We start from the raw sequence: 22,051 nt of genomic DNA on the forward strand, positions 1-22,051 counted from the left end.
GGGGGGTGTCCCGGCCCGTGGCGGGGGTGGCACTGGAGGGTCTTTAAGGTCCCTCCAGCCCAAACCAGTCTGTGACTCTTGTTGCTGCATCTAAGGAAGATGCTGAGTTGAACAAGATGATCTTTAAAAGGTCCCTTCCACCTCAAACTATTCCATGATCCTCTGAAGGCCCAGGAGTGTCCAGCAACCCTTGTGAGTGATGAGCAGGGCTGGTCCCAGACCCCTCACAGCTGACAGGATCTCTCAGCTTTATCACCAACGTTATCTCTTCCCTCAGCCGAGGAAGCTGTGGCAGGAAAGGTTCTGGTTTGCTCTGAGACTTTTCTGCTGCAAACTCCAGGAATCTCAAAGGTTCCCTGTGTTACTCAGTGCCACACATTGACACCAGTCCTATCCTGAATCCACTCGTTAATTTTGAAGGCAGCAGGGAAAAGACACGAGCACAGTTCAAAAATGTGAATAATACCCACGATCAGAGGGGCTGGGCTCTGATGTGTCCTTCTTTGCAGATGATGCTGTTTATTTTTAACTGCTCCACTTTCAGGTTAGTGAGACACCAGGATAAATTCACTCTGGGAGCCTGGCAGTGCTGTCTGGAGATGCGTCACAGTGGCACTGGCAAAGCTGAATCTCCAACGTGCTCACTCCTTTTTCTCCATCTGTCAGAAGAGTTTCAGAGCTCTGGGTGATATTTTACCTTGTCAGCTCGGGGTGCGTGGAGATGCTGAGGCAAGTCCACACACGAGGCTTTGCTCGAGTCCCTGCAGCCGAAAGAATCTTAAAATATTCTCCATAAATTCAAAGTTCAGTTTGCTCATTACAGGGAGGATGGTTCAAATCCAATCTTTAAGTGCTTTCCCGCTGACAGAAATGGTGGTGAGAGATTTTCAGTGGCTCAATGCTTGAACAGTTCTTTCATAACGTGTTTAGAATTTTTATGACAGATTTTTAATAATAGTTTTTAAAGAAACTTTAAACTTTCTGATCTTTTAAGTGCTGAAATTTAGGACAGGCTTTTATTAGGCAGCAAATTAGAGTGTGTTGAGCCCTGCTGACAAGTTATTTGGTGGCAAATACAGCAGTTACCCCAAAATACACCCTGACAAAACAGAGGGGAAATGAATCTCATGGTCCCTATTAGTGCTCTAATAAGACTTTACAATCCTGGTTCCTGCAAAGAATCCCACGTTAACACAAAGGAATGATTTTCACTGAAATATTCGCCTGACATTTCGGGGATCTGAAATGATACCAACCCTTACTGGGAGGCTGAAACCTGGAAAAAATGGTTTCATGAACTGCTTCTCTGCAGAATATTGCAGCTGTGTAAGAAAAATTCACCAGAAGCCCTGCCCTCCCCAGGGGACTGTTGGGAAATAGTCCAAAGTCCTGCTCTCACCCCAATTTCTCCAGTTTCTTGAAGTCTGCACCATAAAATTCCCATTTCCAAAGCATCACTGGAAACAATAATTTCTGTTCAATAAAGAGACTTTGGGCTGCAGGGACCCAGTGATGTCAACACCCAGGAGGATGAGGGGGAAATGTTTTTGGTTGTGTTTATGAAGCTGTGAAACCAAGATATTACCTGTGGCTGTCCCTTGTGCTAAACGTGGCACAGAGTGAACAGAATCCACGGGACAGGATGGAGAAACCGGAGATTTTTATCCACTGGGAGTTTTTAATCCACCATTAAGTTCAGTTTCGTGGGAATCCCTTTTAATCTGGGGTCTGGGACATCTGAGGTGTGGGACAGGTTATCAAGGAGCTGCGTCAGGGGAGGGTTAGGCTGGATCTCAAGGAAAGGTTCTTCCCCAGAGGGTGCTGGGCACTGCCCAGGCTCCCCAGGGAATGGTCCCGGCCCCGAGGCTGCCAGAGCTGCAGGAGCGCTGGGACAGCGCTGCCAGGGATGCCCAGGGTGGGGTTGTTGGGGGTGTCTGTGCCTGGGGCTGGAATCCATGATCCCTGTGGGTCCCTTCCAGCTCAAGGTGTTCTGTGATTCTATGATTTGCCCCTCCAGCACCTCCCTCCACGGTGTTTTGGGGCCCTTTCTCCCTTTTTCCAGTGTAATGCCCCACAACTCACAGGGAATCCCAACTTTATGGTGCCTCATCAACATTCCAGTGTGCCTGATCCGTGCCAGTGGGTCTGGAAAGGCAGCTTTCCAGGAGCAGGGGATGGAGAGGAGTTTGGAGAGAGGAGAAGGAAAATGAATTTATAATCTCTCTTTGTGCCCTGCTTTTTGGGCTCATTTGTGAAAAGACTCATTGAAATCCCAACTAAGCCTGATCAGGACCATGGATTTCAACCATGGTTCCTCACTGGTGGGGAAACTTGAGCCCAGGGACCTCCTGGGGTTGGCAGCTTGTGCTTCAGTGGCCCTGCCTTGATCCCAAAGAACTCAGCCAGGTCCCCCCTCCTTGGCTTTTCCCACGGGTCTGCTGGCCCCAGTTGTTTGGAAGGGAGGTGGAGCCCATGATTCCAGAACATGTGAGTGTGCTTGGGGCTAAACCTTCCCCCTCCTGTACTTTATATCCTCCCTGGCCCTTCTGAGCTCCTGGCATGGGAACAGACCCTTCCCTCGTTACTCCTTGTGATGGAACACACCAAAAACTTGGGAAAAAAAGCAATTGGAGAAATCAGGGTTGAAAGCTGGGACATCAGACCCTTTTCCTGACGTGCTCCCAGCGGGACAGTCCTGGTGTATCCAGAGCCCCGTGGAGCTGTGCCAGCTCTGCCCCCCAGCCCAGCTGCCCCCAGGGGTTACCTTTGTCCAGGACGGGCCCGAAGATGGCCAGGCTGTCGTCGATGGTGGTGCAGTTCCAGCGGCGGCCCCGGAACTGGTGCTGGCACTCCTGGATGCCCAACTTCACCCCCTCGGCCACGCTGGGCATGATCTCGATGTAGTTGCGGCAGAAGCGGAGCTGCTTCGGGACGAGGCCGGGGATGGAGCCGCAGAGGATGGGCTGGGACCCCAGGGAGCTGTACTGCTGACCCAGGGCGAGGGACCTGCAGGGGACAGGGCACAGCGTCAGGGCTGGGGAACACCCTCATGCTGACCATGCCTGGTCCTGGTGCCACCAATGACCCCAACCCTGCCCCCACCATCCCCAGGGGGAGTTTGGTGAGCTGAGAGTTCAGGGGGGCAAAGTTCTGACACCGAGGGATTTCCTAAGAGAACAAGAGAAGTGCTGCTGGTAGCTCTGGTGTGAGGACTTTCACACCTGGGGACATCCCGGGCCTTTGGGGGCACAGAGGGACTCAGCTCTGCATGGAGCCAATCCGGGTACTCCAAAGCTCCTGAGACCTCCCCAAGGGGCTGGAGGATCTGACAGGACCTGCCAGGGGCTGGATCCAGGGCAGCAACACCTGGAGGCTGGGGAGCACCCTGGGATCTCTCAGCTGTCAGGAGAACTGATGTGAGAGCTCCTGAACTGTGGCCAAGGTGGAAAGTGCCCTGTCCGATGCCAAGTTCATCAGCAGAGGGATCAGCATTCCTGGGAAGGGGCTGCTTTGGGGTCAGGTGTGTCAGTGCCACTGTCCCAGGCTGGCTGGACACCTGTGCAGGTGGCTCCGGCAGAGACTGAACCACCACAGTTCCACCTGGATGGGCACCAGGCTCAAGGAGCAGCTCTGGGCTGGGAAAGGTGCAAGACAGGTTTGAGAGGATCCTTTCTACTGCTCCGAGGAGCTGCCCAGCATCAAATCGTGGGAACAGTGGGTCAAACTGCTTATTTGGCCAGAAATTGTCACTGAAGGGTGAAGACACAGAGCTTAAAGAAGCACTGAGACACCTGAGACCCTGAGACACATTGCACAGGAGCAGGGACAGCCTGGCCCAGGCTCCAGCCCAGCCAGAGCTGCCCCTGCAGAGGGGGCTCAGACGTGTGAGCAGCAGTTCCGTGCCAGAGTGACCATCATGAACTCAGAGCACAGACCTCACACTGCAGGTACCACTGGGGGCACGTAAGAAAGAGTTGGGACTTAATCCACTCTCAGGCCCATGGTGGGATTGTTGGGGTGTCATGAGCAGGGCCAGGAGCTGGCCTGGATGATCCTTGTTGGGTCCCTTCCAACTCAGGAGATTCTGTGATCCTTTGATTCAGTTTCTCTTGTACTGCGAGTCCACAGGTGGAGAGAGGAGTTGAGCTGAGGCCCCAGCAGTGGAGAAGGATCTCCTCCCTCCCTGCTGTCCCTCGGGCAGCCCTGGTCACTCTGTGTCCCACGGCTGCTCCACACTCAGGTTTTGGTCCAGCAGCACGCCCAGGTCTTGCTCCACACTCTTTGCTGCTTTGCCCCCGGCCTTCACAGGTGCCCAGGGTTGTTTCTTCCCCGGGTGGTTTTTCCCCTTGGTTGGAGTTTATCACATTCCTGTCTGTCCATTGCAGCACATCCCAACCACCTGTGGTACCAACCACTCCTGCCACTGCATTTCTGTTTCTCCCTCAAGCACCTGGAGACTGTGTGGGAATAAAACAATCATTTGTCGTTTCCAGGCTGGGAGAGCCCTCAGGAGGGCTCAGAGCAGGGCCAGTTTCCAGGTTACATTTGGTTTCTCAGGGCCTTGTCCTTCCACAATTTGAACTCCTCCAAGGACAGAGGCCATGGCTTTGTGGGGGACTGTCCTTACCCCGAGCTGCTCTTCCAGCCTGGAGTCTCAGGCTGGGTGCTGAGCTGGCACCAGCTGGTTGATTTAATTACCCACTAACGGTTTTAAGGATGTAAAGGGAATCCCAGGGTGCCTGCTCAGCAGAAATGTATCTGCTGGATGAGAGGACCTGACTCCCACTCCTGCCCCAGTGCTGTCTTCTGCCACAGTTCCTGCTCCCTGTTTCTCCTGCCCCTCTCTGCCCTCTGGAGCACCTGCCTGAGGCTTCAGGCAATGTTTGGGCTCCAAATCTCCCACCCTTGATGGGTCACAGAGGGGCAGCCAGATGTGGCTGGGAGGCAGCAGCACAACGAGCAGTGCACTGGGACTGGCTCCCAGAGCTGCTCTGCGCTTCCAGCTCCTCCCAGTCCCACGGGATGGGGAGCTCAGCGCTGCTGGGATGGGTGGTGAGCTCCAAGAACAGCCTCTGCCCCCAGTGATGCAGGGAACAGGCAGCACCTCCTCTCCAGCCAGCACCTCATTTTCATTTCCCTTCTCATGTCAGTGAACCTGTGATCTCCCCACTGCAACTTAGACAGTCATAAAAACTTCATTCCTCCTGTCCCATCATCCGGATCTCCCCAGGAGCGCTGGGAAGACACAGGGGGCAGGAGCTGAGGCTGAGGGGTCCCATGGGCCAGTGGTTTCCCTGTAGAGTGGCTGAGATGTGAAGATGAAACCAAACCTCTTTGAAATCCAGATCTGGGATCCCAAATCTTGTGTCTTACACACGATGTTCAATCTAAAATCTCAATCACAGGAGTTAAATCTCAATCACGAGAGTTCATGGGGATGAAGGAAACACATCAGGGGAGGAAGTGTCACAGGGTGAATTTGAGAGAGAGGGAGGACAAGGACAATTTTTAAGGCAAAACCACAACTCCAAGGCTGGCACCTGCAGGGGTGATAGAGCCCACGCTTCTCTCTCTTGCTCTCAGTGCCCGTCCTGGCTGCCTGAGCCCACATTGCTCTGGCTCCCATCGTGTGAGGGGACAGATGTGCACAGAAGGGTTGGCTTCGTGTGTGTGGGAGAGCAGGGCACAGCACGAGGAGCAGGAGAGCCTGTGGCAGTCGCACGGGAAATCCCTTTGCTCTTCCTCTGCTTGATCCCGAAAGTCTCTCAGGAGTCCTGACACTCTCTCAGGCCAGGGACTCCTCTCGTTCCCCCCGATGGTGCCAGACCCAGCAGGGCCGTGGCTCCAGCAGCTGTGAGCGACTCTCTGTGGCTCCCATGGTCTGGGATGAGCTCTCGAAGCCCTGGCAGTGATGGTCTCGTGCAGCTCCTCTGTCCGTGGCTGCTTGTGGGTGCATCCTTCCATCCTTGCAGAGGTCACTCTGTCTCCTGTTCCTCAGCGTGGAAGGAGCTGTGCCCACGCCCATCTTTATCCTCCCTGCAGAGCTGGCCAGAAACTCATCTTCCATTTGGCCACCTTGTACCCAGAGGGATTGGACGCAGCAGTGTGTGGAAACAGCAGGATTTGGCCAGATCAGAACTGTTCCTGGACGTGTGAAAAGCAGCATTTAGGGCAGGTTTCCTGCCAGGGAGCTCAAAAGGTTCTGGGACATTTCTTCCTCCCTCCCTGGAGGCTGCAGTGCTCAGGGCACTCAGGACTGGACTCGCTGTGTGCCACGGGCTGGGATTTACCGGCCAAAGACAAACCCTGGTGAGCTGCTCCTGCATGGAGCAGGGCTCCAAACCCCCCTGGGGTGATGCCCTGCTCGGCCGCTGCCCTCCAGGACAGCAGCTCCTTGGGAAGGTGTGTGTCCGGTCTCTGCTGTGTGTGCAGGGCGTGGTGAGGGCTGGCCCTCGGGGTGTGCTCACACGAGCTTCACACTCCAGTTCCAGGACAAAAGATGAGGGCCAGGAGGGAGCCCTGCATCCCGGTGGGGTCACCCCTTCTCTTTCTTCTGCAACCCCATAACCTGCTGCTGTCTTTAATGAGCCCTGGGAGCTCTTGGAGTCCTGGAGATGGACAGGAATGTGCTCAGCCCTGGACAATATTGACATTTGTGTGAGGAGTGTGGAACAGCCTCCGTGAGCTCCAGCGTGGGACAGCACCTGAGCTCGGTGCTGCAGCTTTTACTCGAAATGCAGGGAGAACCTTTCTGGGATGTGCTGCTCTGGGAAGGTTTTCTGGCTCTGAACCCAGCAGCTGGAAGCAGATGAATTTGAAGAACCTCCCCACAGCAGGATAGCCCCAGCCCTGTCGCAGGAAGGCTCTGGGCTGCCGGGCTCTGTCACCAAGGGCACATCCCATCCCATGGAGCACTCCCTGCACTGCAGCTCTCCCTTGCCACTCCTGAGGGATCTCCCACGTAAAAGCAAACAAGCTACAGGGATCCTGGGCCCCTCTGTGCCACCTGCCCTGACAAAGGTGTTAGAATGATTTTACATTTTCCTTGCCAGAGCCTCCAGCACACTTGGAGATTCACGGCCAAGTGTTGCAGAGAGGATGCTGCTGGTCATGGTGGCTCCTGCTCTTCCTCACTTCTCCCAGAGCCACAGCCAGCAGCTCCTCCAGGGCTCCCAGGAACTCCAGTGAAGCTCTTGGAAACCACGATCACAGAATCCCAGCATGGTTTGGGCTGGAGGGACCTTAAAGCCCATCCAGCTCCACCCCCTGCTGTGGGCAGGGATACCTCCCACTATCCCAGGGTGCTCCAAGTCCCGTCCAGCCTGGCCTTGGACACTGCCAGGGATCCAGGGCAGCCACAGCTGCTCTGGACAGGAGGTGTTTCCTCCCACAGCAGCTCAGGTCCCTGGAGCACAAAGTTACAAGGCAAACATTGTCCTGCTTGGCTCCCTAACATTGATCAATGCCTCAGATTGATCCCTGAGCTTCTTATAAAGCACTGGGAAAGTTGGGAACCAGCAGGAAAAAAACCTGCTCACAGCTGGGACCTTATTTGCCACCTGCTGCCTTTGGGAAAACCTGTCTCTGCCTGGAGGGGCTTTTATTGTACAGTTTGAGATGTATTTGGTGTTTTCCAATTCTGGTCAATGTTTGTGCTTCAAGCAGTGGCACTGGTGCCTCCTGGCAGTGCTGGCCTGGGGACACCGTGGTGGGAGCAGCAGTTTCCATCCAGGCTCTTTCTCTGTCTCACAGCTGCTGTAATATTCACCGGTTTTAGCTCTGGCACTGTGCTGAGTGCAGCCCTTCGTGAGCAGAGGAACACACAAACTCTTGGGTTTGCCCAAAGATCAAGAGCAGCAGCAGGAAAAGTTTTGCAAGTCAAAGCATGCTCACATCTGAGTGGGGAAATGCCAGGTCCTGACTGAATGTGGAGAACAGACAAAACATGACAGAATTCCAATGAGGAGAGGGACTGGAAACCAGCTTTTCACTCAGGAATCACCCTCTGAGCGTGTCTGGAGGTTTGAGCTTTTCCATAGAGGTGGCACTTGTGTCACCACAGACTCCCCACCCAACCCTGCAGTCCTTGGGGGGCAATAAAACAGACTGGAAATGCATTTTTTAAAAGGAGGTTCAGCTGCCCGAGCATTGGAGGCCGATGCCCCAGCCAAGGGTAAGCCCCAGGGCAGGAATGGGATGTGGGGTTTTGATGTTTAACTGTCCTGGAAGGTCTCCATAGATTTTACACTCCAGTGTGACCCCTTGAGCCAGAGAGCTCTTTCTGCAGCTGCTGTGTTTGAAAATGACCTCGTTAAGAGTGTCTGTGAATTGTATGATCTGAACAACATTCAGCACCCACAAGGCCAGATTCTGTCCCATTAAAATTCTCCCTTAATGTTGTCACCATAAGGGGCAGAATCCTTTTAAAAGGCAAAAGTCCATCTAGAAATCACTCCCAAACCTGTGGCTGCTTGGAAGTAGTTCAGTCATCACTCTGAGAACTCTCTCAGCTCAGGGTATTTAAATTCCTCTGGGTCCTGGATGGTTTTGGTTTATTGTCCCTGCACATGGTGGTGCCTCTCCAGTGCCACAGGGGGACATTCCCAGGATCCTGCCACGACCAGGGATGGTTGGCCCGTGTTGTTCAGGGACACACAGCACCAGCTGTGTCAGAAATTTGGCAACCTTGCTCCATTTGCAGAGGAATGTTGGTTATTTCCAGAAGGAAACAAGGAGCAAGCACTTGATGCGATGACGCCCTGAGCAGAACACGAGGGCCGGACATTCGTGCCCTGCCTGCGGTCCCAGAGGAGGGAGGGGTGCTACTGATGCCCCTCTGGTGCTTTTGCTCTGAGGTAGCAGAGTGATGATGGCCCAGGAGTTGCTAAAAAATGAATGTTACAAAGGAGAGCTGAAGAGAGGCAGCTCCAGGCCTGAGGAATTAGAGGCAGGGGCTGGTGCTGTTTTATTTCAGTCTCCAATCAACAGTGATGTTGAACAGCGACTGAAACACAGCCCAGGCTAAATCTGCACCAAGGCAGAGCCCCTTATCTGCACGCAGTTCTTAGTAAAACCAAGATTCTTTTCATGTTGGCAGCGTCCCAAATGCTCTGCCTGTTCCTGAGGGAGCATCTCTGTCCCTGTCACCTGTCCCCCCCTGCACTGCAGGTGCAGAGGCACAAAGAGCAGCAAAGCCACTCTACCATGGGATGGAGCACGACCAGAGGAACCCCTGGGGAGGGGCACTGGGTCAGGGGCTCTCAGATTGGGGCAGTGCAGGACTGTGTCACTCAGGAAGGAATTTTTAGGAGCTCTCTGCGGATCCTGCAGGACGTGAGCGAGTTGGTGCCGCAGCTGATCCACGCCGGGCTCTCCTGGGCTGGCTGTGACTGCTTCCCATCCTCCCCACCCACCGGCTGGCCTGGGAATGGTGTCAAACAATGAAATGTCTTCTGCCAGAGGTGGGGGTTTGGGTGCTGGAGAACTGTCAGGTCCCAGAGAGGCAGCAGTGACTCGTCACCTGCTGATGTTCCGTGGGCAGCTGGAGCTGGGAGAGCCTGGGCTGCAGGACACCAGCCCAGCCCTGGGGTCTGCTGCTGGGGACAGAGGAGGACAAACTCACTCTGCAGCCTGGGCTGGGTGCTGGGAGTGACCACCACATCTTGGGAAGGGGAGCTGTGTGTAATGGGTGGGAAAAGGGGGTTTGTGAGCAATGCCAGTGTCACAAAAATTGCCTCAAGGTCACCTGAGCCTGGCAGGGCAAGCAGATAAGAAGAGATCAGGACTGGGGAGGGCAGCAAAGGGAGCTGGGGTGTGGGATCTCTGGGATCAGCCCCAGGGTGTGCCTGGCTGCGGGGGCTCGGTGCCGGGCCCACTGCAGAGGGGCCGAGTCGGGGCAGGCAGGTTGCCCTGCCACCCTCAGCTGGGGCGTTTGCAGCTCCCCACGGTGCTGTGGGGCCTTCTGGAAAGCTCCCACTGAATTGTCTGCTCAGATCTGCTGGAAAAAATCAAGGAGTGAGGCTGTCCCAGAGGCCCTGAGCTGGGGAGTGCTCACGGTCCCACAGCTCCGTCGCTGGGGCCGAGGCCAGGACTGTCCAGGCCACCCTCGGGGAGCAGAGACCAACCTCCCCTGATGTCCCCGAGGTGGGGACCCCCCTCCTGTTCCCTGGTGGGTCAACAAACCCCATCCCAGGTTGTTGCTGTCTGGGCACTGGCACAGGGTGTGAGTCCTGCAGAGACACTGCCACAGGGAGCTGAAGTGACAACAAGGGATGGAGGGATGGAGGATTGGAAGGAGGGGTGGAGGGAGGCAGGAAGAGGCTCTCCCTGTAGACAGACTGGCAAGGGATGGATTATGCTCACTCTGAGGGTCTAATCCCAGGGAGACTGACTGGGAAGGAGGTTCAGGGGTGCAGTGATCCAGCAGAAAGGGAAAGCCAGAACAGGGAAAATCCAGGGTGAGGCTCATGGAAGCATCAAGGTGAGTGTTGGGAGGAGGCTGCCCTGCTCAGTGTGAGTGTTTGCACTCAGGGAATATTAACATCATTTTATGTCTCATTCTGCTCTATCAATCTTTACAAAAATTGCTGAAGGACACGCATAAGGACAGCTCATCCTGCTAAAGAGGAGCATCCTGGTTGTGCTTTATCTCCTTCCTGCCCTCTAGAAGAACTCACTGCTGTCAGTGGGATGGGGTTTCCCTGGTTCCCTTTGAAAATGCCCCCAGATCCTTCAGATTTAATGAAACTTAGGGGCAAAGAGGGGCACAGGGGAGAGGCATCACTCAAACCCCAAACATTTGTTCAGGGCTTGTATCATCAGGTGGTTTCTCAACTGAAAGTGGAGTCACATGTGGATGGTTGGGGCAGATTTTTGTGTCCAAACCCCAAATGTGTTTTTTTCAGTCTCCCAGTGACCTGCCCAATAATTGGTGTCACTTTTGCCACCTCCAAGGCCTGAGTGCTGCTGATAATCACTGCTGCTCACATGGTAGGAGGGTGCTAAAACCCCCCCAAATCCATCTGCTGGACTGAGTCTCATGTTGAGCAGCCCCAGGACCCTCCAGCACCGAGCACATTTGGGTTGGGATGAGCTCAGGGCACGTGAGAGGTGAGTGCAGCCTGGCTGAATCCCACCTGTGCCAAGGACAGGCAGACAAGGGAGATGTCCTGGGGTGGGACAGTAATTCTGGGGCAGGGCAGTCTCCTGAAGTTGCTGCCAAGCACGGAGGCTTTGGGAGCCAGGGGTTTTCCCCACTGAAGGCTGGTCTGCTCTGCCTGTGGGATGAGGGTTCCTGTTCACACTCACATTCCCTCTCTCAGGTTCAGGACCCATCTTCTGTAAGAAGAACTAACTCCAGAATCTCCATCGAGATCACCCCCAAATCTGGGGCTGGCCCTTGGCGAGCAGTGGCCTGTGTGGCTCCTGGATTTGGAGAACCATTCCCTGGGGTCTGGGCAGAGCAGAAAGTGCTGTGGGAATCCCTGTGCTCAGAAAGAGGCAGGAAGGGATCCCTGAATTCTCGGAGCTCAGCACCCTGGGATCCCCCTCTGCTGTGTCCCAGAGCAGGCAGTGCCTAAAATCCACCTGAGCAGAGAGAGGCTGAGCTCTCCCTCAAAGGCTCGAGGAGTTTTGGGGTTTAGAAGAAGAGCAAATGCAGGAAAGGAGGTGAAGGTGTGGGGCTGCAAGGAGCGTGTTCATCACTGTGGTGAAAATGACTCTGCTCTCGCAGGGTTAAACCCCGCACACGTGCTGCTGTTTCTGGTCCCACAGCCATTCCTGATCCACACAAATCCAAACCCAGCAGCTTTCCATGCCAGTGTGATGCTGCCCAGGAAGTGCCCCCTCCACCTGGCTGTGCTGAGCACGGCTCACTGCAGCCTCCTCAGCCTCTCCCCAACCCAGCCCCACTGACAGCCCCAGCCCTGCCCCACTGACAGCTTTCCTACATCTTTGATCAAATTATGTGAATTTTGGGGGGCTCATTTGTTTCCTCTCACAACCTTCACTCACAGCTCCTATGAGTGAAGGGGCTGGAGGTGCCAAGTTTGAACCCAGATCAGTTTGAAGCCTCCCAACATCACCTCATGGGGCTGGGTCAGTGTGGGGTCAGGGCATCCAGGGATGTCATGGGGAATGCTGCATCCAGAGGGATGTGTAGGAAGGGGACATTATCCAAGAGCTGTGCTCGGGGTTGGGTGGCTGAGGGGTCCCAGGAGAGGAGGAGGGGCTGGGCTGGGTCAGTGGGCAGGAAAGGAGGCTGAGGGGGTCCAACAACAGCCCACAGCCACTTGTGGGGCAGTTCCAGCTGTGGTGGAGCCAAACTCTTCCCAGGAGTGCCAGATGACAGGGGAAACAACTGGAAGTGCAGCCTGGAAATTTAGGTTGGGCATTAGGAAAAATTCCCTTTCCAGGTGCCCAGCAAAGCAGGGGGGGCTCATCCATTGGAGTTTAGCTTGGACACAGCCCCTGCTGCCCTGGGATGGTGCTGGGGATGTCTCTGCCCCAGGGGAGGTTGGACTACAGACCCTAAGGATCCCTTCCCACCAGCACTGCTGTCACTTGGGGTAATGGGCTCTGATTTTAGGGCAGAAGGAGCAGCACCTGACCCTTGGTGGCACGACTGTCACCTCTGGCATCCTGGCACTGAGGAGGAGGCGGAGAAGGGTGGAGGCTGCAGCGCCTGTCCCTCAGCAGAGACAGACAGGAGCTGGGGGATGACTCTGAGACAATCCTGGCACAATCCGTGGGTCAGCACCTGCTGTGCCCCCTGGTCTCTGCCAAGGCAAGGAGCAAACTGCATTCCAGCCCGGAGACGACAGCCCCAGGGTCACTCGCTCAGGGGCTGCTGCTGTTGGACACTGAGGATCCCCACTCTGGCCTGCCTGCAGAGACAGGTTCACACCTGGTGTGCTCCGAGGGGCTGCAGCTGGCTCCTGTCACCTGTGAGAAGCATCTTCCTTCCTTCAGGACCATGGAAAACCCACACCCAGCTCGGAAACGGCCAAATGGTTCAATTAACCTGAGTGTGGCTGAATTCCAGTGCTGCTGTTTGAGTGCTGCTCCTGCCTGGCAGGGACAGCGAGGTCTGCGGGCCCTGGGAGGGATCGGTGCCACCAGAGGAGCTGAAGTTCTTTGACGTGGAAGATTTTAGGGAAATGCAAATATTGCCAGTGCAAACAGGTGCAGAAGAGTCTTTGTCGGGTGAAGGTTTGTCTGGGGGGTGAAATGGGTGCCAGGACGTGTTGGGTGCATCACGGTTTCAGAGAGCACAGATTTTCTTTCCTCCCAAGCTGACACTGAGCTGAAGGGAGCTCCTGTCCTCCTGTCACTGGGACAGGGTTCATTTCTCTGCATTAAACTCCAGGTGCTGTAACCCAGAGAAAGTTCCCGAGCCACTGGTGGAGAGAAGGAGGCAGCGAGGGGGCTCAGGTAATCTGCTCCCTGCAGAGTTATTGCAGAGGGAGGTGTCACCTTCCAGAAAAGCTCCTCTGACCCCACAGAGAATTAGGGAAGGACTTCTCAGATTAGGTCAGCTGAACCTGCCCTCGAGTCCTGGACAGTGCAGTGCCCATGGGCCTTACTGGGTGAAGGATGACCAAGGACTGACCCCCAGAACATCTGTGGTGAGATTTTTGCCACGTGAACTGAAACAAATCTTGTTGTTTTATTCCATTTTTTCCCTTACCTCCTTTTGCCCTGTAGACATGGCATGAGCTGCTCTCCTGTGAGTGAACCCCCACCCATCACCCATCATCCACATCTCACACATTATTGTGTGGTTTTGCGGTGCAGGGGGAAGCTGGGCTGCAATAAATGAAAATAAAAGAGGCTGTCTCACAAGAGCCACGCGTTCCCCTGCCTCTGACTCTGGGCTTGGGGTTGCTGAGTCAGAGTTCTGATGATTTGGGAAGTCAAAGGGATTTTTCCTTTGATTCAAGGAGGTCCCAGAAGCACAGGATGGTTTGGCTTGGAAGGCACCTTAAAGATCATCTGGTTCCCACCTCCTGCCATGGGAAGGGATGTCACCCATCAGACCTGGTCACCCAGGGCCCCATCCAGCCCGACCTTGAACACTTCCAGGGATGGAGCACCCAGGTGCCGTTCCTGACTCCAGCGAGTGGGTGGGGAATGCTTGGCAGGGAGAACCAAAGGGAGGAGAGCTGGAGCTGCAGCAGTGAGCCCTCCTGAGAGGGTGAATTGTTACCCTGACCTTGCTGCATCAAATCCCTTCTGGGTGCAAATCAGCTGAGTTTGGCTGAAGAAATGTAAAACCCCCAGAGGGCACCTGAACTGCAGAGTTCATCTCTTGGTACTGGAACTGTGCTTGGGACATGGGAAGCTCAGAAATCCCTATGGAAAGGGCAAGAGGAATGGAGGGTGCCAGAGGATGAAGTCCTTCAGGAATGCTCTCCTGCTGGTGTACATGTGGTCTGGGCTCCCCCAGGCCAGGGCAGGACCTCTCTTCTCCCCCAGCACAGGGGCAGGATGAGCTGAGGGGGAAGTGACCAGCTCCGAGATGAGCTGCCAGCCAGAAAAAGCCACTGTGACCCCCTGGCACTGAGCAAAGCCCAGGAAACGCTGACAGAGCTGGGGCCACCTCACCAGAGCACCCTGCTGAGGTGTCTGAGGGTGTGAGCGCAGCCTCTCAGGGCTGCAGCGTCACAGCCTGGGCACAAATGTCACCTCTGAGAGCAGCCAGGACAATGTCACCTCTCAGAGCACACAGGACGTGTCACAGCCCTGGAGCTGGTGCAGGTTGAGTCCCCGCCACCCATCTCCAGGAGAACGCAGCCACCCCTTCACATCCAGCAAAGGCAAGTGAGACATCCAAGGGGCAGGAGGACAGCGTGGTGTTTATGAAATGGGGTTACTCAGCCCTGGGGTTTGCCCACAGCTTCCCTCATGGACGTGTTCAGGACGGTTCTGTCCTTCTGTTTCCCTCATGGAGCTCTGGCTGAGGCTGCGCTGTCTCACCCAGGCAGGAGCTCGGGATGCTGCAGGAACTGGAGTGGTTTAAGCCTCCTCCTTGTTGTAAATGGGATGTTAAACATGGGAAGGGGACAAAGGAGCAATAGCAGCGAGCCGAGGCAGTGGCTTATGCTGACAGTTTGATCAGTCTATTGGAAAGACTTCTGAGAGATTATTTAGTTACAGTGAGAAGAAGGGGAAGATTAAGACTTTCTGTCCAGCAGAAGAGGGCAGGACAATGGCTGTGAGTGGGAATTCGGAGCAGTGGAGTGCAAAGCCTCAAATCTCAAAGCAAAGGACCAATGCCCAACACTTGTTGCAGATCCTCTAACACTGAGTGTCTTCAAATCCAGCCTGTGCCTTTCTGAAAAGAGCTGTTTGAGGCAGGACAAATGAATTCCTCACCCGTGGGGTGAAGGGATTGCACTCGGTGCTCACACAGCCCTGCCTGGCTTTGCAAGGAGGAGTTTTTTCCTGTCCCCTGGGCCCATGAGGAGGGAGAGCCCACTCAGAGGGTGTTGTGCTGCACTGGCAGAGGCAGCAGGGGAGGATGGCACAGGAGCTGGGATCCAGCTGTTGTGTAGGGGAGGATCAATATTATCAATATTCCTGAACATACCAATATTCTCTAACCAAGGCTGAAGCCCTCCAGCAGCATTTGGTGAAATGCCCGAGGTCTCCAGGTGGGGCCCATGGCAGGGCACAGCAGTTCTGCTCTTGATGAGCCTAAGGCAGCTCAGCAATTTCAAACAACACCGTGGTGACTGCAGAGCACACAGGGATCCCAGGCCCCTCGTGCAGGGATGGAGGACAGACAGAGGGTTCCCAGATGGGCTGTGCTGACCCCTCCTGTGCAATGGCTCATGGTGCTGCAGTGTTCCTTGAACCCACAGGCACTGGGGAAAGTTCCTCTGTCTCCTGCTGATTTTTTTCCCCTACTGCTCTCTCTGCTCCTTTGTGACCCAAACAAGCTTTGTAAAGAAATCAGCTTTAAACATTTCCCACGTGCTCTGTCTGCAGCTCACACTGCAGAAACATCCAGAGTCTGCAAACACCAAAACCCTGGGAGCTGCTCCAACCCCCCCAGGTGGGGCTGGTCCCCTCCTCTACCCTGCCCTGTCCATCTTCTTGGCACCTTTTTCAGTCTCTCCTGGGTTTTGAGTCCCGATGGCTCAGGAGCAGAAACAAATTCTGCCCCAGGGCCCAGAGCCCTCCTGTACATCAGAGTGGGCCAGTGTCATCCTCAGAACTCCAAGTTCAGTGTCCCTGGGCCAAACCTGGGTCATTTTTTGATCTTTCACAGGGTTCCTGCCCACCCTTCGCCTCCCTCGGTTCCCCATCCCTACCAGAGGAATTTGCTCTGCAGACACAACCCTGGTTTGGCCTTCCCAGAGCTGTTTTAGAGAATCATGGAATCACAGGATGGTTTGGGCTGGAAAGGAACATTAAAGATCATCTCATCCCACTCCTGCCATGGGCAGGGACACCTCCCACTGTCCCAGGCTGCTCCAAGCCCCAATGTCCAGCCTTGCCTGGGACAGTGCCAGGGATCCAGGGGCAGCCACAGCTGCTCTGGGCACCCTGTGCCAGGGCCTGCTCGCCCTCACAGGGAACAATTCCTTCCCAAAATCCGATCAAGCCGTTCCCCTGTCCTGTCACTCCATGCCAGCTGGAGCTTGCCCTGCACACTCTGCTTGCCCTCCTGCTTTCAGATTTTTCCCAGCTGGGCAAAGCCCTTTGAGGAGGTTCGGTGTCTCAGATCAGGACCTTGGTTGTCTCCTTTTGTTTCACACAGCCCGTGAGGAGCCAGGAGTGCTGGCTGAGAATGGCCTTGGCTCCTGTCAGAGCTGTCCAGGCATCTGTGTGTGCTGGAACTCAGCACAGCCCTGCTCTGGTGTAGATCTGAGGAGGATCCATGGATTTTTTGTATTTTTTCTCCTGTCAGAGAAGCTGACACTCATTGCTCACAGGCAGATGGAGATCTCTGGGCACAACAATCGAGAAAGGACTGGGACAAAATTACACCCTTGGCAGGGAACCTGTGCTAAATCCCTGTGGCTTTTTTTTTTTTTTTTTTTTGCATGAGGAGAGCCTTAACTAAAAGAAAATAAATGCCAGATCCTCAGGAATGTTCCTTGTTGCACAAAGAAAAGTCTTTCTCCAGTCACACAGAGTGACTCAGTGGCCAACATCACCCCAGTTTCTCAAGAGTGTGCTGCTTCTTGCAGGGACCTGGCACCAAGGAGCACAAGAGGTGGTCTGGTTGTGGCTGGAAAATGAAGTTGGGTCTCAAAGTCCTGACAGTTAAAGAAATAATGAAATTCAGAGGCTTGCGTGGAGCACAGAAGGAAGAGACAGAAGGAAGATCAAGATATTGGCTGGTTGGTAAATGAGTTGAGCACAGGAATTTCAATCACAGTGTAATTAGGAGATAATCCCCTCCCCTCCCTGCCAGCAGCTCGCTTTAGAGGCAGAATGAGGATCATGGAACCACAGACTGGCCTGGGTTGGAAAGGACTGTTGAGATCATCTTGTTCTGCCCCCTGACACGGGCAGGGACACCTTCCACTGGACCAGGTGGCTCCAAGTCCCATCCAGCCTGGCCCTCCATGAACCCCATGAACCTCAAGAAAAGCAAAATCAAGGCCTTGAGCCGGGGCTGGGACAGCCCCATGCTGCAGGACAGGCTGGGGCCTGGCTCACTTTGCAGAAAAGGACCTGAGGATCCTGATGGGCAACAGCTGGAACAGGAATCTGTTGTGTCCATGCAGGAAGAAAAGGCCAACTGCATCCTGAGGCTGCATTGGCAGGATTGGAAAATCAAGGGGTGTGATTTTCCCCCTCTACTTGGCACTTGTGAGACCACAGGTGGAATCCCATGTCCTGTTTGGGGCTCCCTAGGATGGGCAAGACATGGACATAGAGGTGCGAGTCCAGTGGAGGCCACCACAGTGGTCAGGGGGCTGCTCCTCGTGGTAAGAGAGCAGCAGATGATCCTGTCAACCTAAATCATTGCTGTGTGCCACCACATTTCAGTGAGCAGCGGCCCAGAGTGGGGCTGTGTGCTCAGAGGTGGAGGCTTTACTGCAGACTCTGCTCCCTGGGTGTGCTGGCTCCTCCTCCAGCCAGCAGAGCACAGGCACATTCAGGAGGTCACTTCCCATTTTTCCATGGGAAATACTTGAGCCTGGAGGTCACCCACCCACATCAGTGCCTCACTGGCACTGGAAGGGGCTCAGGGAACTCCCCTTTGGGTGTCCCCGTTCTGGTCACCTCCCCCTGAGCTCATCTCCCTGGCTCCCCTTGTAACAAATGGAGAAAATTGGCACTTTCAGGACACGATCCAGTGCCCTGTTCCACCTGTTCCCTCTGAGGGGGTTCTTGCACTGCACTCTGGACATGTGGGCTGGGCACTGGGTGTTTCATTGTCCCCGATGGCACTTCCTGACTGTGCATCCCCACCGGAGCGGGATGAGGCTGCAAGCACCAACCATGGAGCTGCATCACCTTTTGAACAGGGAAACAGGAAAAGCCACAGGGATGTTTCTCCCACAAGCTGGCACAGGAACATGGCCCTCACCCACAGCAGTGCCTGTGAGAGCCTGGAACCTGCCTGGCATTCCCAGAACGTTCCAGAGGAGCTGTTTTGGAAGTTTTGGATGTCATGGCCTGTGCTGGGGTTTGATTCTAACAGAAATGAGGATGCTCAGGGAACAGAGTCCCCAGGGATGGGCTGGGTCTCACTGGCAGTGGTACCACCCTCAGTCCCCCCAGCACCTCCTTCTCTGCACACCCAAACACCGGTGCAGGTGAACTGCGCAGGTAAATGCAGTGGGGTTTACCCTTCTGGGGGCTTTTCTTCTTGGACAGGAGCAGATTCAGAGGATGAGACTGGAGAGAGTGGAGCTGAAGGAGTGCACCAGGTGAGCATTTAGCCCTGCCTTGCAGTCCTGGGTATTGTGGGGCCAGGTAAGAGCCCTAAAGAGCATTGAAATTATCACTCCAGTGGCCTGTGGGGCTGTGAGAGGCTCCACCCCTGCACAGATGGTGGAGGAGCAAAGGTGTTTTGGGGTTTGAGACATACAAGAGGCTGGGAGAGCTGGGACTGTGCAGCCAGGAGAAAAGAAACCCATGGAGAGACCTTGTCAGTGTGTGGAAATAACTGGTGGGGAGGGTGGAGAAGCTGCAGCCAAACTCCTCTGACAGGACAAGGGACAATGAGAACAAACTGAAAACCATGGAATTCTCTCCGAGCGTGTGAAAACTCTTCACTGTGAGGATCACAGAACAGGTGACCTCGAGAGCCTGTGGAGATTCCATCCTTGGCAATAAAACCCAGCTGGACCCAGCCCCGGGCACCCTGCTCTGTCTGTCCCTGCTTTGAGTGGGGTTGAGCTCCATGATCTCCAGATGTCACTTCCAACCCCGACTGTCCCTTGATTCTGTGATTAAAATTCAGTTCTTTGGCAACACCCCGTGGATTTGATGCTGAAGGACCCAAAGCATTTCTGTGGGGCTTTTAGGACAGATCTGATGATACCATTCTGGGATCCATCACGTTAGGAGGAGAGGATGGAGACACGTGGCAGGGTGGTGGTGGGAAGAGTGGAGAGAGAAAAGGGATGTCCTAGGTGGGTTCAGTGCCACTGTCAAAAAGACAAGGGTTGAAAACACTCCAATCTTTCTGCCTGGTTGAGCCTCCTGGGACAGCTGGGAGCTGGAATTCCCATGACTCTGTCCGGAGCCTGTGTCAGTGCTCGGGCAGCTCCTCTTCCTCCCCTCCCCATCTCTCCTTTCTCCTCTTTCTCTCTTGTGTCCTCCCCGGTCAACACTGAGATGGGAATGATCCCAAATCTCAAACTTCCCAATCTCCTGCTTTTTTAACACCTGGCCCCGAAAGCCTCTCATTTGCAATTTGGGTTCTAACACCAAACATCACTTGTCAAAAATCCCACTCTAAAAGCCATTATCTTTCTGATGGGAGAAAGTCTCACCCCAAAACCATTCACGGCCCCTTTGCTCAGTCACAAATTTCTTTCTCCATAAATCTCCCACCCCTGGATTTTTCTGCTCCACTTTGTTCTGTTGCTCATTGCAACCCTCTCGCCTCATGCTGTAATCTCAACCACCCCTCCTCGTGTCACCCTCGCCTCTGCCCTTCTGTTACCAACCAGCCCCACGGAGCTCCAGGAGCGTTTGGACACGGCTCCCAGGGATGCCCAGGGTGGGATTGTTGGGTGTCTGTGCAGGGCCAGGGGTGGCACTGGATGATCCTGGGTGTCCCTTCCAGCTCAGGACATTCTGTGATTCCCTGGAGTGGGGCAGGACAGGAGGGTGACAGAGAGGGGTCAGTGCTGCAGTGCCGATGGCATTGGAGCCTGGTGGTGACATGAGTGATTGCTGGGGAGGAATTGGGGCCCAAATGCTCCTCAGGTCAGACTGGGTGTGAAGAACAGCCCAGCTGAGATTTTGAGGCCTCAAGTGGCCGTGTGGAGAAGTCAGAAGTCGGCCCAGACAGCAACGGGAGCTCTGTCAAATCCCCTTCCTGCCCAGTTTGTGGCAGTTCGGGGTCAGTCAGAGCTGCCCCAAGCTCTAGCACGGAACCCCTTTGCCTGAGGAGGCCCCACCACAAAGGGCCCCGGGGCAGGGCACGCAGATCCCCGCAGACGAGAGCGATCCGCCCTGCCTGAGCACTGCGGGCTGCATCCCTCGCATTCTCCATCCCTCTGCCCACCGGCGGGTGGATTAGTGTTGCTGCAGCAACAGCACTTTTGTAAGGCGAGCCCATTCTGGGCGCGCTGCTCCGCTTCGGGTGACTCAGGGCTCTGTCATGGGCTTGAAAGTGATTTTGGCATCTGCTGCCAGCGCTTTGTCTGGCACGGCCCGCGGCTGGGCTCGGGGTGATGTGCCAGGAGGGCCGGCAGGATGGGGGCAGGGAGGCAGCGCTGGCCCGGGGCTGCTGCTCGCCACAGCCCAATGGAGCCGCTGACAAGGGACGGGCTGTGCCCGGAGCCGGCTCCCGCATTGTTCCCTGCACCAGAGAGAAATGTTGGTTCGGCAGCGCCTGCTCAAAGCGGTGCCGCTCTCAGCTCGGGAAGCACAATCAACTGATTTGCCATGGGAGAGGATCTATTCTGCGGGGGCGGTGATAATATTATTCGACCCCGAATTTACATAAACGCATATGATTTGCATATGCAAATGTAGGCTTCCAGGCTGTGGCCGCAATAAACACAGCGAGATTTTCAGCGCTGTAAAACCTTTCCTCCAAAGAGAGACGCTGGGATTTGTTTGGGTCCTGGCAGGGCTGACCCTCTGTGTGTGCCCCAGGTCCTGGCAGGGCTGTCCCTCTGTGTGTGCCCCAGGTCCTGGCAGGGCTGACCCTCTGTGTGTGCACCGGCTGTGAGGCCATGCCACCTCCCAGGGCTGCTGTCCCCTCTCCTGCCACTGCCAGCCCAGCCTGCCAGCCTTTCCCACCACGACTCACCCTCCTTTCCTGCCTCCTGCCCCAAAGCGGCCACCGGGGGAGGGAAATGTGTCCTGCCAGGGACAAGGGGACAGGACACTCGGACCAGAAAGAGCATCACAGAAATCCAGGGAAGGAAGGGACACATCTCCACTCAGGCCAGTGACGGTGCTGGACATCTCCCACTGGTCAGCCAAGCCCTCTCCACATGCCTCCAGTCTGGGGAGTCCCTTTGGGGAGGCCGTGGTGGTGGGTGGCCTCAAGAAGCGCTTGGTGCCAACTGCCTGGAAATCACCCACGGTGAATCACAGCCTTTGGCACTGGAAAGAGGCTTCCCAATGCTCAGATGTCACGGAAAACACCCCGTGGAGGGGAATTACCACATCCACTCAGCTGTCCCACAGTTCGGGGTGGGATCTAAGGGGGATGCCTGGGCTGCCTCTCTTTGGAGAGTCCTTCCCTGCGCCCTAAGCCCAGGACTGAAGCCCCCAGGCTGGTTCTGCTCCTACAAACAGCCTGAGGTTACCCCAGGAAGGAGGAGCCCTGGCCTAGGAGGGGACAGAGGGTCAGTGGTCACTGGGGGCAGTGGTCAGCTGGGCTGCCCATCCTGGGCAC

At 55.3% G+C, this 22,051-nt stretch overlaps 1 protein-coding gene across 1 annotated transcript in view; it reads right to left on the bottom strand.

The window, feature by feature from the left end:
- The window catches only part of WNT3 (Wnt family member 3), a 43,422-nt gene that overhangs the window by 8,080 nt on the left and 13,291 nt on the right, over nucleotides 1–22,051 (bottom strand). Inside the window, exon 2 of the mRNA XM_008641656.2 lies at nucleotides 2,765–3,006. Within this exon, the coding sequence (XP_008639878.1) occupies nucleotides 2,765–3,006 (242 nt within the window). The remainder of the gene's footprint in view (nucleotides 1–2,764; nucleotides 3,007–22,051) is intronic.

The sequence above is a fragment of the Corvus brachyrhynchos genome, unplaced genomic scaffold (assembly GCF_000691975.1).
Source record: "Corvus brachyrhynchos isolate BGI_N302 unplaced genomic scaffold, ASM69197v1 scaffold479, whole genome shotgun sequence".
Classification (NCBI taxonomy): Eukaryota; Metazoa; Chordata; class Aves; order Passeriformes; family Corvidae; genus Corvus; species Corvus brachyrhynchos.